This window comes from Pyxicephalus adspersus, chromosome 6 (assembly GCF_032062135.1).
Source record: "Pyxicephalus adspersus chromosome 6, UCB_Pads_2.0, whole genome shotgun sequence".
Taxonomy (NCBI): domain Eukaryota; kingdom Metazoa; phylum Chordata; class Amphibia; order Anura; family Pyxicephalidae; genus Pyxicephalus; species Pyxicephalus adspersus.
In genome coordinates, this window is record NC_092863.1 from 3,653,243 (window position 1) to 3,670,292 (window position 17,050).

The following is a 17,050-nucleotide window of genomic DNA, read 5'->3' on the forward strand; positions in this document are numbered from 1 at the left end:
TCCAGAGACGATTACTGAGCCTCAAACCTTGGTGTGTGATGGAGGCTTCCATATCCGACTTTCTCTGTTCAGCCTGGATTGGGGTGGGATGTGTCCTGAGATGATGATCTTGGCCTCTTCCATGTGACTGGAGCAATGATATCACTGCCTTGTAATGTGTTTGTGGCGGCAGTTGATGTAGGTATGTGTGCAATGCATTTATTATAGCCGCGATCATTTATCATGTACTTAGGACAGTATACAGCGAATATGATCTAACAATCTGCAGAATAATAGGCTGCGCGCCCTCCCCTCGGCCTGCGGAATGTATGTTTTCCTGAATTCCTGTGCAGCCTCCGTATCCATCTATCACCCAGCCAATACACATTTGTGCATAACCTGGTCTCTGAACTCCATGCTTAAACATTGCTACAATGTAATAAGTTTGTAGAGCAAACAAGGCTGGGTATAATTGCAGGAGGATTAAGAAGCAGTGCCAAGAATTCCTGCTTAAATGGCTTGTTGTGTGTTGTATCTGCATCTGTACAAGCAGGGTCATAGTGCCATGTGCAGTGTGTACACAGGCGGATACCATGCCACCCCGGTCAATCCGGTTCAGGGTCAGTCATAGCATCTTGTCCGGCCTAAATGAACTGTAGGTGACTTGTGTAACTTCTTGGGAGAAGCTGGTTGTCTGTCTGGGGACACACCCTGACTCTGGCACGCGTCCTAGTTATTAATATTGTGTACAGTGTGTGCAGGGCTGGCTTTCACACTCATACACTGCGCCTGTAATGGATATCCTAGATAATTAGCTTGGGACAATTCCTGCAGGCTTCAAAGCCCGGTCAGCAGAAGGAACACTATAAAAAAAATGAGTAACATGGAAGGGGGCATTTGATGCTATCTGAACCTTGCCAGCACCAGATCAGGCACAGGGGTAACAATGCTTTCTACTTGTCTCCCAGCTATACTAAATTTTCACCTTCTTGCCCCTTTTAGCTGGCCCTCCTAAAACACATTGCCCAGACATGGTTGCCTTTCAGAAAGCTATCCTGAGCTAATAAAGTTACATACATGTATCCATCACAAACTTTCTGGTTTGAATTGGATTCATTTCTTAGCAGTAGTACTGTGTCACAATATTAGTAAACAATTTACCTGCACTGATTCTTACATGCATGACTTGCTTTTCAGACCTGGTCAGGTCATCCTAATTCCAACTAGAACCCTCCTTGGTGACCACAGGTGACCTCTGATCTCCAACCCACAGCACCTTGTGTAGAACTTCTGCCTTGCATTTCCCCTTGTGACTTCAGAGGAAAGATAGATGGGTGGACACCTGATTGACTCATGTCTGGAATGCTAAGACAGTAGAAAAGTTCAGGTAGAGGCCAGTTGGTAATGCAAAAATCCAGACAGATTGATCCGCACCTAAATAAAAGGCTAGTTATCATTATCTTTCTTTGGAATGGTCTCCAGTGGAGGTGCAGACTACAGGTAGTCCCCAGGTTACATAGGAGATAGGGACTGTAGTTTTGTTCTTAAGTTGAATTTGTATGTAAGTGGGACCAGGTACATTATTTTATTAAATGCAATCAGGACAGATGTTTGTCTCAACCTAATATTAGGCAGCATAGTGTCAGGTAATGTATAAAATCCTCACTGTGAGTTAATCACAAACAAAGCCAAAAAAAAAATTTTTGGTGGCCTAGACATTTATTAACTTCTGGAGCAAGCTGTGCTTTGATATGCAAAAAGAAACAACTGCAGAGTTTGTCTTGGGTTTTAGAGGTTGCAGAACAGATCAGTCTTAAGATCAACCACAACCTCAGCTGTCTTTAGCAAAAGATTTTTTCTGCAAGTCATGCAAACTGCACCCCACCCTCCGCCCCATCAAGCCTCCGTCTTGCACACGAGTAAGCAGGGAAGCCCCGTTCGTATCTAGGAGTCATCAGATGTCCTTAACTCTACCTGTACAACCTGTGTAAACTTTATTTCTACATACCACTTGTACTTTACTTCTACATACCAAAGGCAGATTGACCTTCTTCTGACCTTCTTCAGGTAGAGATGTGCAGTCTATGACTGCTTCAAAAAAAATATCCGGGGGGGCAGGTTGCCTATATACAGGACCAAGAATCTAACGTGTGATCGACATCAACAACATCATTTATTCCCTGGAAAGGCCAAGATGACCACCATGGACTGACAAAACACAGGCTTCATTTTATTCTGCAAGTATGGAAAGTTTTGTGCCGCTATTTATCCACAATTCCTGCTCACCATTAATAGCCAATGAAGTTTTATTCTGACTTTACAGTGAGGAAGCTTTGACAGAGACCCACCTGACACTCAGTCATGTTTGATCTCTGTCATCCCGTATTAAAGCAGATTTACTCTAATAGAAGCCATTATGAAGGGTGTGTCACATGGTGAACATGAACACAGCGTGAATAACACCACCTCCTTCAATCATTTTCACATCTCATTTAATGAGTTTTTTATTTACTCTAAGCAGCTTCCAAATCCACAATTAAAGTGAACATTGATGTGCTGAGCATGGGCGTGACTGTATATAAAACGCTATATTCTGACGGATGTGCTGAGGCTTGTGCCGAAAAGTTGGTAATCGGCTTATGTCTTCTATTACCTCCCAGGTAGATGGGGAAAATAATATTCTTATGGTTTTTTTGGTATATATACGTTAGCAATACTGTGGTCACTATTTATAATATGAGCAGAATGTACAATGCTGAAACCATACAAACTTCAGTGCTCAACCCAGAAATTTTTGTAAGCTGGGTGGTAAGAATATCTAGGCGGTTGGAAGCCCCTGAATTGTGACCCAACTCATCAGTAACCACCCAAAAACAGCCGGGTGGTTGCCGAAAAGTGCCGGGTGGTGCGCCCAGCTAAAAGGGTCTGGGGAAAACACTGAACTTTATATAAGGATTGCAATGTAAGAAAACATTATTAATCAACTCAAACCCATCCTGGATAGTTCCAGGGACTTTCCAGAATAAAAACATTTTATGGAAGGACCAATAAACAACAAACACAGGTTGTATCATGTAAACATTTTCACTACTGTGCAGTAGAATATATTTGTGTTTATTTTGTTATGTGTTATATAAAGTAAGGCTGACTTCACAATGGCGGTGAGGTTACCGCTTCCACATACCAGAGAACCACTGTCTCTCGGGGTAGCATCTCCCTGCTGCAGCTCCATAGAGAATGAATGGGGGCAGCGGTGAGCGGTACTATTGCTGCCATCTGTTAAATTTGCAGACGCTGATTCTTTAGGAACAATGCTAATAACCAAGTGGCTGGCAAAGTGCCCGCTCTGGGGGGCCACGCAGGAATGCTGGATTCTGAAGCAGGTCTAACTCTGCCCAAATAATACATTTAGGTTTGTATTTAATAATATAGGAAAGGCGAACAGAGTCACATAGAGATGACCTCATCAATCGGCTGCTTCTCCTTTCTCAGTCAAATCACAATCTTGGGGAGGGACCAGACCTATAAGTGAAAATTACTGCAGCAGATGAAACTCAAGTCTCTTATTTTGCCAGACAGTGCTATGCTGTGTAAATCTCAGGACTAGATCGACAGATTTCAAATCCTTTGGCAGGTTTCTATTTCTTGTTAAATAGTTTTCCCGCATTTCAGCTTTAAAAAGTAACCAACTAACCTATCCGTTTTGCTATATCTTTATTTCCAGCGTCTTTATTTCTGTTAAAATCCTGACACTTGCACAAGCTTTTAGCAATTGTATAAATTAAAAATTATGTTTTAATTCAGAATCATCCTTCAGCAAGTTGGTGAAGAATCAGATCCTACTAAACCATTTTTATTCCATTTGGCTGGGGAAGTGTATACTTTGTTTCCGGCTGGAGTAGATTGTACAAGTGGATCTGGAGAGGATTTTCATGTAGGCTGAATTTGGCCTCCTGGGAAAGGAATTATTTTCCCGATTCCAGCAGAAATTCACTAACATATTTATTGTGGCGTTATTGGAGAGCTCGCTGAGATGTACATCTTGTTTGCAAAGAACACGCTGGGCTCGGGTGCAGAGAGACAGATGTTAGAGGAACACAGGAGAAGCGGCGAGATCCCGCTATGCTGTTACTTTGCCATTTAGCGTCCGTTCTCGGTCGTGTGATGGATAATTTAGTTATTTAAAATTCTATGAAGTGTTCCAAAGCCGATACATAGGAATTCATTGAAACCTTGCACCTGAGTCAGGCAATACTAGCAGACATGGAGAGATTTACTGAGGAATACATATCCAAGTATCCAAGCAGTTGCAACCCAATGTATATACAAAACACCAACTGACACAATCGTCTGCTGTTATCGGTGGCTTTGTGGGGCCACAAATATTGGCAGTGTCAGGGATATTAACACTTTGCAAGGTATGAAATGCAGAAATTATGTGAGATTAGGTAACAAGCCAGATGTTGGGGTCTAACCTGCACTAAAAAATAAAGAGCACCTAGAAACCAAGCTAAGTTTAGCACAGAAGTTTTTTCTTTCCTCCGCACCATTTCTTTCATCATGCTCTCTCACCTGGCATAAGGAGGTACTGAAATCATAACAGGAAAGTCAGGGTTATATGTTGTTCTGAATCACCAAACATAAGTTTTAGTATAGGTATAGTTTTCTGATTTTTATCCTTTATTATATTTCTGTCAGGTCCCTACTCCACCTTCAAAGGATCAGTATAGCCAAACTGATTTTCTAGGTGGATCAAAGTGAATTGAATAACACATTGATGTCTTTATCAGCTTTATTAAAGGCCATTGAAGGTCTTCTATCTAATACATGTGCTATTTATTGTAGATTGGAGAATGTAGCTGGATGTAGAGTGGAGAACCCATTTCTGGAGTCTTTACTAACAGGTAATAGTAGCGGGAATCCAAAACTAATGATAACTGGAAGAGACTGGCAAAGATGTGAGCTTGATGGAAGTCATTCTGTGGTGTCCCCAATGTTCAGCCAAGGTGTGTTTGGTCACTGTTATATCCATCTGAATATAATTTGTCCATTGTTGGGTTTGTTGTCACTTCAAGCATGTTGTTGTTGGTTCACATCTTCAGCCATGTTAGAAGTTATCAGACACTGCAAGAGATATACAAATCCAGTATTAACTATTTGTACCAACTAGATGATGGGAAAATTACTTTACACCCACCTTGTGAATCCACAATCCTGCATTGAATTCTGAGATTTGTACCTCAACAGCTGCAACAAAGCCACATGTTTTTTCTCTCCAATACCATAACCTCCCATTTAAGTTTTGCTCCTCTGGAAGCCCAGCCAGGAATCCGGAGCAGTCGATTGTCCTCTTCCCTCCTGACCCCGTAAGACCTTCCCCAGCATTGTGTAAGGTTTCCGGAAATCAGTCACATCTTCAAATAGATTTTTTTTTCTATCCCTTGATTCCATATGTTAGCAGCACTAATATTTACTGCAAGCGCCTACAGAGAAGGAGCAGCTTCAGGCCTTGTTACGTGCGAATGGAAATAAAAAAAAACTCTGAACAGATACAAGACCATGTTCTGGATTAAAAGTAACATATTCCAAACATAAATCATTATTGCCTAGTCTGTACATGGAGCGATAAATAGCCAGGGGCGTGACTGATCTTACTGTAAAGAGAGGGAAATATTTGTCTTAATGTCCATCTGGGATATATCAGAGGAGAAGCCCCCGCCTGCCCCTCTGTCTCGCATACATTTGACATGTCGCTGAAGCTGAATCATTGACTGAACTTATTCTTACAAACAGGAAATTTAAAGACAAAGTCATGGATGGTAGAAGAAAACAGGCAAAGACCGAAACAATATTCTCAACACAACTGCAAAATATTGTGCTTTATCTTTTCTTAGAGGAGGCAGCTCCATTGGTTTCCATTTTTCAGATTAGGAAATTTGTTCAGCAAGTACAGGAAATACTAGCTGGCCTTGCTTATAAAATGGTGACCTCAATCCTTACTCTGAGTTGAATATAAAGCACAAACTTATTTTCATTCTATTATATATAAACTTCTAATAGTTCTGCCCCCCTCATTTATACCGAGAGTGCCTGTTGGACTTTTGGAATTTTCCCAGATGGAGGGAACCAAGCTTTGGGCCTTGCTGTGGATGAAGAGCAGGTTTAGGGTTCCATGGATGCAATATTTCGTTTATTTTTGTCTTTTGGTTGAACTGTGTTTTCTTTTATCTTTAATTCATTACATAAAGATACATAATGGCGCATTATGGGACATTGCTTAGCCAAAATAATGCTCCCTGGTAGGGATGTATGTCCAATTTTTTATTTCTTTCAAAACGAAAGATGTACTTCCTTATATATAAATCAGAACATCTGTATAGAGAGCCATTCAAGGTCACCGACTGATAGACAGCAGCTTAAGGTAACTCTCCCTTCTCCAGAGGTGGCTGTGATTATCGTATCAGGGATCTGTATAATTCGGCGGCTGCGTCTCTCCGTCTGCACGCTGCCTCTCCTGTCTGTCTCAGTCCCCAGGTAGCAGACCTCGGACAAACCCTTCTAATGTTAGAACAGCTGCGATAGCAACGCAGCTCCACCGGGATGTTGTATCCTGGGAGAGGAGAGGACCGATGAAAACAAAACACATGATACGTGTCCTTGAGCGATCCCTCCTCTCCCGAGACAAACACCTTGATGGTGCAATTAATTAATGCTCTGTGCTCAGCACACCAGCTAACTTTGTTTTTTCTGTATCCTCTCTGAGCTTTAAGGTCGTACTAAGATCAGTAGAGGATACTCTTCCATTGCCGGAATTCCAACTTTTTGTGAATTTTTCCCAAGTTTTATAACATGGTTCCATAAAGTACATCTAGCTAAAATTATTTTATGTGGCACAGGAGTACCCAGTAGAAGTTTAAATGTTTTTATATAGAGATTTGGAGGGAGAGGCCAAAAATTTCTCAATTTGATGTAATTGGAGAGATTTTCTTTACTTTCTAACCCATTGGCACCCACAGAAGAAATGAAAAGGTGCAGCTGGCATTGGAAGGATGGCATAGAGGGCACTGAATGCAAATTCTAAGCCTTCCTTACTCTAAAAAAAATGTCTCATGCAAAGACAATGGACCAGTCATGATATTCACAGTAGTAGTAAAGCTAGTTTTGCACATTTTGTCTTTTTTTGATCATGGAATCCCATGGATTGCATAGTGGGATCTGACTTGGACTTCATGATAAAACAACATCTGAATTTTTGGTAATTGGTGCCCAGTAATAAAACAGTTTCATACACATTATAAAGTGTAAACATAAACATGCGGAGTTGGTAACATTGTAATTCGTCAGCTGTTCCTTATGTGAAAACAGCACAGGGAGGTGCAGTAACTCATGGCAACCAAACAGAATCGGGGGGCGCTTAATATTCGCAGAAGTTGGCAGATGGTCGATCATCTCTCCGTGTACGAGAATTTCCCTCGAACACATGCAAAGTTCCTTCATCCAACTTGTAAAACTTCATGTTTTTATCTACTTAACGGCGATGCTTAGCGTTGTGTTGTTGTTAATGAAACAGCTGTCCCGAATTCTGTCGCTATAATTCTGAAGGTTGTTCATCGTGCTTAGCTGCCGAGAGGCCTGAAAAAGTAAGGGTTAGGCTGCACCTGCCGAATGGAAATGGTAGCGGCTTGGGTGAATATTACACAGAGTTCCTTGTCTGATGCATCAATCTTCTTCATAGGCCGAAGTCCATGAATTGTGCTTGGAATAGGACTATAGGGCCACGTGGTGTCATTAGTCCCTCCTGAACTCACCAGCTCCAGTCCTAGTACAAGCGGCCTGAATTATTATAGCTCTCCAAGGCTGGAGAGGATACATTTTGATCAGTGAAGCTGGGTGATCCAGCAAACCTAGAATGGATGTGGTCCAGGATTGAAATACCAATAATAACAAATAGCTAATGACTTTTAGGAAATCAATCCAAGGTTTGCTGGATTACCCAGATTCACTGGTGAAAGCACAAGGGTCAGGGAAGGACTGCTTCTCATTTCCTGACATAGTCTCTATAAGCAGGAAACGTTTGATCAGCCTGCATCATCCTATTACTTCTCTATGTGACAGCGCTGGATCCTCGCACACTGATTTCACTTCAGACAGGCTTTTTTTTTCTTTTTTGAGATTTCAAACTGCGTCATCTTGAAGTCAATATTACTTGGAATGAATGATCAAAAACATATTGGCTGGATCAGGACTTACAGCTGTCACCTTATTAACTGTGCCGCTTGTCACCGCCATCTCTTAGTGTAGATGCTTGGACAGATGGTGAAATGATCTCCGGCTGGCAGTGATGGCGAGGTGACCGCACATTCAGGGACTGCAAGGACATTGCATTTGTGTGGTGTACATTAGGACAATGTTAGGGTTACAGGAAAGAGACAAAAATTAAACAGATTGAGAAAGTTTGCATTAAAATTTACCCTGACTTTCTATCCAGGGTGTAATAAGCTGCCACTACGACAGAAAGAAAAGGGAAATCTTTCTAATAGGACACCTGGAAAACCCCAGCAAAGATTTACATTCATACAATGTACCATGCAAATACTGTATATGTACACTGCAGCATGTCACCATTCATTTCATAACACCCATGTACACCGTATTATTCAGTATATTTGGCACCATATCTAACTGCATACACCATTCCCAAGCAAATCCTTTTTTTGTGAATCTTTTGCAAAGCTTCTTAGCTTGGAATCCTTCCAGTAACAGCACTTCCTGTTGTGGTCTGACAATACTAATATGCCGCCTTGCAAATAGCAGCAATGTTGTCAGCCTGCCATCTGCACTGCGTTTGTTGGACGGACTGCCGGGTCAGATCAGCATTCCAATGACTAAATGAAGGGGCTCGCTCATCAGGCTGACAACGCTGCTTATAAGACAGCATAATATAACGACTAGCTTGAAACGGACATGTCTGATACCTGTGGGATCTCCAAAAATATTGCAATAAATAAAAAGCTTTCCGAAATGATATTCTACCTTCTGAGTTCACTTATATGGTAGGAATGTGGAGACTTGTGCAGAATATTTACATGTGCGTCAACCAGCCCCAACTCTACAAAACTAAAAGGAAAGGTTTGTATAGACTTTGTGTGTTATTACATTGTCACCTCTTATCATAGGATGTTTTATTGTGAAGGAAATGCTTAGAAAGTGAACCGCATACATAATCTACTGTTTTGTATTTCTGTGTGATTATCTAGAGATAAAGTTGGCATCCCCAGTACAACGGCAGCACAATCCTATGGATCATATGCAGACATCCTGTGTACTATTCATTTTCTTTGTTTTTTTCCCTCCTATTTCTCATTATTTCACATATTGCAGCCTAGGGAACATTAAACTATTCCTGCTTATACAGCCCTATGTTGTATAATTGGTGTACACATATGATCATGTTGTTATTACATTATGTACACATTTATGACATCTGTTTACCAAGAAACCCTCCCACCACATCCCACGCATAGCTATATGTTCTTTGCAATACAGATACATTTATTCATCCCCTGATTGTGTATGTGTAGAAACAATTTATACATTGTAGTGTAAAGCTCAGCGTTACATTATACTTAAGGGGTTTCTTCCACCTTTAGCAATTATTATTCATTACTCCTACCCCTCTATCTATTTGCTTCATAAATGTAGAGTGCCCTGCTTTATCCACTGCACCTGTGGGGTTAAAAATCAATATGACATCTAACTTCCCCCATCTTCTGAAGTGCATAGGGTAGTATTATCCTCCTGTCATCAAGATCCAGGGGAACAGCCCAAATCCTGCTACAAACAGTGCTGGATTGTTAGATTGAAAAATCAAATTATTCTTACCTGAGATGAAAGGTGGTGCTCGTCTTTGCCAAAATCTGACATGTGATCCGTCCTGGTAGATCAATGAATGGCCAAAGTGCTTTTCAATGGAGGAGAACACAGCAGGGTGCTGCTCACTCATCCTCCCCTCTCCATTGAACAGAACAATGCTGTGTGTACGGTGCTCATTCATTCAGTTGTCACTGGGAATCATGACAGATCATTTCTAAATGCAATTATCTTATCTGTGTACATAGCCTCAGTCTATTCAGAGTTCTTCTAAATCTGTCCGAGAAGAAGATGTTGTCACCCTTGCCTTGCTGGTGCAACAGGAAGGTGATTTATTACTGTCATCCATGGGGGTGAATGTTATCAATCAGGTTCTCACTGTTGTCTATGTCCTCATTCAGCAGCATTCACCCTCTTTGGGATTAACAAATTCTAAGTTGTCACCAATACAGAAATAGAGGGGAGATTTCCATCACTTTGTAGAGATTTCCTGTTTCTATGGAACAAAAAATGGAGAAAAATATCAACAATGGCTGTAAAGATAATCTTAGTTTATCTTCAACAAAATAAGTGTGTAGAATAGGAACAGTGTATTCTCTAAATCGTTATGGCACATTAGGAGTATCTGTCAAAGAATAAATATCACAATATCTGAACATATTATATGGTGGATTGATGGACAATGGCTGTGTTGGCTGTCACAGATTCAGTATGGCTTCCATTGACCATAACACCTGCAAATGTGCAGATAAATGGTAATGTGTGAATGATTTGTATCTGTTTTGTTTCCTGAGAACTTTACAGACCTGTAAATAGCAGAATAATGTTTCCACATGCAATCAATATTGCCCTCTAAACAGAAATCCTTCATCGCCAGGCCATCACAAAATAAATTACCTGGGAACTACCGACCAGACCTGATTAAAACCTTCCGAACATCAGAAGGTGATCTTTAAATGATCTGAGATTTGGTTAGAGAGAAGATTATAAAACAATATTTGATTATCATTGCCCAGTGCAGGTGAAAGGGTGAAAAGGACAGATTTGCTGTATCTTGGCACTAGGAATGTAAGGATTAGATTTGATGATCTGTTCTTCATGATATGTCGTTCGTAGCTTAGAGGGGTTTTGAAAAGAAAAACGTCTTTGACTCACGGTATGTTTGATGCGTATCTTGTGCCTGACCTGCTGTGTTACAGGTCAAACTCACAATGCCACACTGAATCACATCAGACATTGTATTGTGATCCGTGGTCTCCTTTCCTCCCCTGACAAGCCCAAACCGTTGTCATTTAAAGATTTGGGTTATCTGTAGAAGGTCAAATCACATCAAGATTCCTGCAGCCTGAATCTTGTACACTTCTTGGTACCTGTGTAATAAACCGGGAGCCCATGGATTCCAATCTGGGTAAAAATAAAGAAATGTTACAAGTTTCGTATCATTTGTCAAAACTGTGTGCAACTCCGGCCACTTTGGAACTACCTGTCACTTAAAGATTTGCAGTAATTGTTCTTTCTAGGTGTTTCTGAGTGGTTCTCTGAGCCATTGCTGGTGCCCCAGGGTACCAAAGTGAAGCTGAGTTCTGGCATGGTTCATCCGATGAGGTATTAATTATTTGGTGCTGCACATGAAATTATTATTATTAATAAACAGGATTTATATAGTGTCTACATATTACGCAGCGCTGTACATTAAATAGGGGTTGCAAATGACAGACAGATACAGACAGTGACACAAAAGAAGGAGAGAACTGTGCCCCAAAGAGCTTACAATCTAAGTGGTGGGGAAGCAGCACACAATAGGAGGGGGAATATGGAGTGTTGGGTGAGTAGTAAGGGTTTAGGGGACAGAAGATGATGGGTAGCCAAGTTTGAAAAGATGGGTTTTAAGAACTTAAAAGGAGTGTTGATCTGAACAATATTTGTAGATATTGCGTTGATCTGTAGAATTTGTTCTCCAGATTTATGGAACATTTTTCATACATAGTTACTGTATATGGTAAGTCAGATTACAACACATATATGTAAATTGTATTTTTGTAGTCCCTCTCCACCAATGGAGCCGTCTTCTGGCAATAGATAGGTTATTCTCACCGGCTCCAGGACAATCTACTCATTGTGACTGCTTTACAAACAAAGGTGACTTCATTAAGACAGAACGGGAAGCTTTGACAGGTGACACGATGTTTCAGGAGTGATGGCGGCTCTCGTCACCCCAGGAGATGAGTCAGGGGGTGTGATGTCAGGTATGTGCCAGGTGTGACCGCGCCACCGTTATAAATCCTGGAAGAAATGAGAGATTGTCGATAACACGATTGACGGCCGGCTCGGCATGTTGATTAGCTCTTCGTAGGTCAGGAGGTCTCAGATTATTGGAGACGCTTTGTGCAGACAGAGATTGATATTAGGATGGGGGGGTCTCACACCCCCCTGTATGATTCTGATTAATATAGATATATCTAAGGACTAACCATCAAAATCAGATTGTTCAATTTCCACCCAAGCCAGGTGTCACTCCATCCAAAGCTAGGGTTTTGGTGTCTTGTAGAGCCAAATATATCTTTTCTCCTATTGATTTGTTAGGTTTTGTATTTAGTATGCTAGGATCAGATGCAGAATACATCCAGGGGTTGCATGGCCAGGCCGAGGGGGAGGTAAGAAAGGTCTATGTCATAAATTATTCAGCATTAGGGGGTGCAAAAAGGGCAGAACCTGCAACCTATACGACTGGGGTCATTCACAGTTCAGTTAGGGCACTTCGGCCTTTTCCTCTTGGGTGCTTAAGGGACAATTTTACTATCACCTGGTGATAAAGTGATTAGAATTGGTGTCTCCACCCTGGTCTAAAATCAAAACTTTTCTTTTTCTTTATTCTTGGATTGGGTAGTGAGGAGTTAGAACCTCACCAGAAATTAATTGCCATTCAAAGTAACCTAAAATAGAAAATTGATATGGAAAATCTTACAATTGGCAGGATTTATTTTGGTTTGAATTGTTTTTCTTTTACTTTCCACCCTGTAGATGCAACAGGAAGTGAGAAGGAATCTCTAGAATGGGGCACCAATATATAAATAGTTTTATATATATTTTTCATGTCAGGTCATCACAGCCTCTGTGGTATGTATATATTTTCCTGGATATTTTGCAGATATAATGTTCTTTAGCCCGCCTATACGTATTGTTAGAAAATGCTCATTGCATGTCCGTGTTTCTTGATGTATACACAGACATTAAATTATAGTTACCAGCTGCCTCCAGCTTTGGTTAAAATGTGTTTGACTCAGCACAATAGCAGCTGCAGGAGAGAGCCTGTCAGGTAGATAAATGTATTATCTGATGTTGCCTCCGCCAGCTAAACGCAGAAATAAAACATGCGCCAGGCTTCCCCTAAGCTCTGTAGCGTTGTCAAATTTTGTTCCTACATTGTCTTGATAAAAAGCCCGACTGTTCCTTTTCCAAACCGACGTGAGGAGCGGGGCCGGCGTGAAGGGGAGATGACACCCGGGCGATTCCGGCGTCTGATTTTATTACTGTGGTGGCAGGAGAGGCGGCCAGGGGAAGCGAGCCCATTAACCCCTCCTCGGTGTAGACAGGGCCCGGATAGAGGATGTACACACTTATCTGTTGCTGCACTGCTGCTTGTTTAGAACATCCATGGAGCAGTACACAGATATAGTCCAAAGGGAAAAGCTGATTGTTTTCCTAAGGAGCCACCAAAACTCCAAAATATGGCCTAGTAAAACTTTCACTGAGAGAGCAGGTGACCTACAGTCCAGTATCTGACTTCTTGCAAAATGTTGTTTTATGAGAGGCTCCTATTGCATTATGCGGAAAATAGTTTTTCTGGTTGAGATTTGCTCACATCTTTACTTAGCTGTGCACAATTGTATTTTTTTCCTTTTTAAATACTTAGCCAAAAACTGTTTTCTACCATAGAAAGGGTAATGGGAAACATCCTTCTAGATTGGCCATTACAGGTAATTGCACCCCATTGGGCAATTCTTGGAAACCAGAGTTTAGGACTGCTTAGCAAACGTAGGCCCCTTTTTTTATTCTCTCAGCCTTTTACCGTTTCCCTTAAATCCAGTTTAGCCCGTGCCGCGATTACACCGCCACATTAATGGCTCAGAGCGGATATCAGAAATATCAAGGGTCGTCTTTGAAAGCAAACGTGTAAAAAAAAAATTGCGTTTTCCGCAGCATCGCCTGTGAACTTTGTGAGAAGATTCCTCCGTGATCGGCTTACACGCTCTCCGGAAAAAAGCAGGCGCGCTCTGTAATCTGGTAAAATGTGTCAGCCCTACGGAGAAATAAGCCTTCCGCGAGACTTTCTTCATTGTTGAGGTAATTGTCTCCTCCCTGACAGGCACATTCATCAGTGGCTTAATGGTCAATCAAAAGTTGGCAGGCTGAGTGTTTTCATTCTTTCCTATCCACTACATTAGGCATACTTAATCAAAATGTCTGCGCGTAATGGCTGTGAAGGGTTCATGACTGACTGATCCGTTGTCTGCGCTGATACAAAATTAACAGCTCAGTGCAGGAGAGATGGGAGCCCGCAGATAAACAAATTGTACATTAATATTTCATCTCAGGGACCTGGGCTGTGCTATCACGCCAAGATGGATCCCGCCTCAACAAACCGCCTTTTTTCTCTTCTCCTCTCCTTCTCCGTCTCCTGCAAAGAAAGACTTTTTTTCACACGCGTGCGGCGAATTCGGAAGGCGTAATAAAATGATCTATGTGTTTACACTGATATACACACGGTTGATAAAAGATTCTGTTCCATCCTTTTTTTTTTCTTCTCTCTCCTCTTTGGTCCCCAGCAAGTAACAGCAATAATGAACACAGCGGGGAGAGGTGGACAGAGGCACCGGTATTTGTTATTTTTTCTGGAATGATTAGTGAGCAGAGAAGCAGCTGTGTTGGGTTTTACAGAAATAATCGGTAAAAGATGACTCCACCATATAGAAATCAGGATGGAGGGACCTTTGTAATGCCCTCCTTAGATATTTTAACGTAAAGATAAACTGGTTGCGCAGAGGCGGGTAGAAACAGCCAGCAAATGATAAATGACAGAGGAGGGGTTTCTATGTCTTAATGGAAGTGCCAATCCCTAACTGCTTGACTTCCCATGAGGATTATTAAGGAAGGATGACAATATTATTGGCTTGATATAATGGCCAATTATGGACACCTACTGTATGACCAAATGTAAATGTGTCTTTTTCCCCTTTATGTAGTTGAGTTCAGGTGTTCCCAGTGAAAGGTACAGCTAATACCATAACATGCAAAGACGTTGTATTGTGCTGTAGTAGCCTTGTGGTCACGGTTAGTTGAAGGCCTTCATCTGGTCCAGCGTAATTCTTTGTGCATAAAGCCAGGTCTATAAAAGAGGATCCTACACTGAGCCCTGACCCCAGTCCTATAGAACACCTCTGTTTAGAATGTGTTAGGAACTGGGGAGCACCATTAGACACAGGAGAAAGGGTCAACAAAGCTTCCTGAATGATCTTTGAGGTTTCTCACATTTGGATGTGTTTTTGGTTTATTGCCTTTAGCACAGACACTCCCTGCGTTCAGGTTATAGACATGACCAGTTTACCATCCTTGCATTGCAATGTGATATTAGTGACTCCTTAGCTTTCCTTTCCGTCCTCCATCACCTGAAAGCTGTATTCCCAGCCTGTGTACTCCTGATTACACGTTACCATTGATCGTTAGGACAAACAATACCGTTGATGCGTGGAATTTATCATGGTGACACCAAATGTTCCTGTACATGACTGATTCTCGGTGTGCATCGCATTCCCTTGGACAGTGGAGGAGGTGCAATGAGTTGGCAGAGAGTAATTTGACTGGCAAGTCCTGTGGATTTGATTCTGAGTAGGTAGCAGGATGATCACTGTGCCGGTACAGCGAAGCGTAACCAATACGCTGCCACACGCTGCTCTCCAGCCCTCCGCAGCCTCGTTTGGGCCTGGTCTGCAGGCTGAGCCCAGCGGTGTCTACCTTTATTACCAGCTGCATAAATTAAACATTTTATTATAACTGCTGCGGATGTTATTGTGAAGAAAAAACATTTTATATTTAATGCACCTTAACATATAAAATCCATACTAAAAGATTGTTAAAGGAAACCTCCGGGTGGAACACAGGAGATTACTCTGTGCACTTTGCATCAAAAGCATGGGAGATTGAGAGTGATTTTTCATGGAAAATTGCACCCAAAATGCTAAAAGAAAACATGGATGTCATTCGGGATGCATGCACCTTTTACACACTGCTGTGTGATTGCACCATTAAAACAAAAAGCTAGTTAGCCCTGCTGGGGTTTATTTCTGGAGCTTCTGGTAGGAAATGTTATAATAATATCCATGACACAGTACAGCCAGTGTGGTGACCTGACCTATCCCTTCTGCAACGCAGCCTGATCACTTCCCTGCCTCCAGCCAGTCATTGGACATTGAAGGAGCAGTGACAGACTGATGAGATCATCTCTATGCTCACTCCAGCTGTCAGCACATGTAAATGGAACACCTCTAATTGGCTCCAAGTACTGCTTCCAGTCTGTGTGCTGCTGGTGGGAATACACATGGTTGGATTGCATTAAGGTATTTATAAAAGTACTTCAAACAAAGGCAGATAGAAGACACAAACTAAAGCAGATCTGTGTACGTTAATACTTTTTACATGGATTGCTTTCAATCTGAATACTCGGGGGATATCATTCTATTGCAATCTACTCTGCAGCACTGAACAAAGAAGAGGCTGGAGAGAAAGTCAGTCAGGTGTGCTTCATGCTGATAGAAGTGAGCAGAGGGGTTAACTTATCAGTCTGCTGCTACTCATTTTTTTCTTTGATTCCCCCCAGTCTATACAGGCAGATAAATCTGGGTAATGTGCAGGGCTCCGGAGGAGAAATCTATCCCGGTATGTGTATTTGCCGAGTGCCGGTGTTGTATAAAGTCGAGTTACCATGGTTTCTGCGGAAATGTTATCCCACAACACGGTATTTATTAGGGAGATATTGTTCGGAGGAGCTTCTGTTGTGTGATGTGATGATGGTGGTGCCTGTCCATGATCAACAATGGCAGATACTGGTGGTGGTATAGGGGTGCAGGAAGACCGGGGGGCATGTGTGGGATGACAGGTCAGAGCAGACAGGACATATTGTATGTGACGTCTGTATGCGCCCTCA

General features: G+C 41.7%; 1 protein-coding gene and 1 long non-coding RNA gene across 2 annotated transcripts in view; one reads left to right on the forward strand and one right to left on the reverse strand.

Annotated features, from left to right (window-relative positions):
- The window catches only part of TSHZ2 (teashirt zinc finger homeobox 2), a 285,070-nt gene that overhangs the window by 204,582 nt on the left and 63,438 nt on the right, over positions 1-17,050 (forward strand). The window contains exon 11 of the mRNA XM_072414171.1: positions 4,825-4,883. Coding sequence (XP_072270272.1) covers positions 4,825-4,883 — 59 coding nt within the window. The remainder of the gene's footprint in view (positions 1-4,824; positions 4,884-17,050) is intronic.
- LOC140332915 (uncharacterized) overlaps positions 4,758-17,050 on the reverse strand; it is a 146,684-nt gene continuing 134,391 nt past the window's right edge. The window contains exons 6-7 of the long non-coding RNA XR_011921251.1: positions 9,862-10,345; positions 4,758-5,103 (exon numbers count right to left, since the gene is read on the reverse strand). This is a non-coding gene — a long non-coding RNA (uncharacterized lncRNA). The remainder of the gene's footprint in view (positions 5,104-9,861; positions 10,346-17,050) is intronic.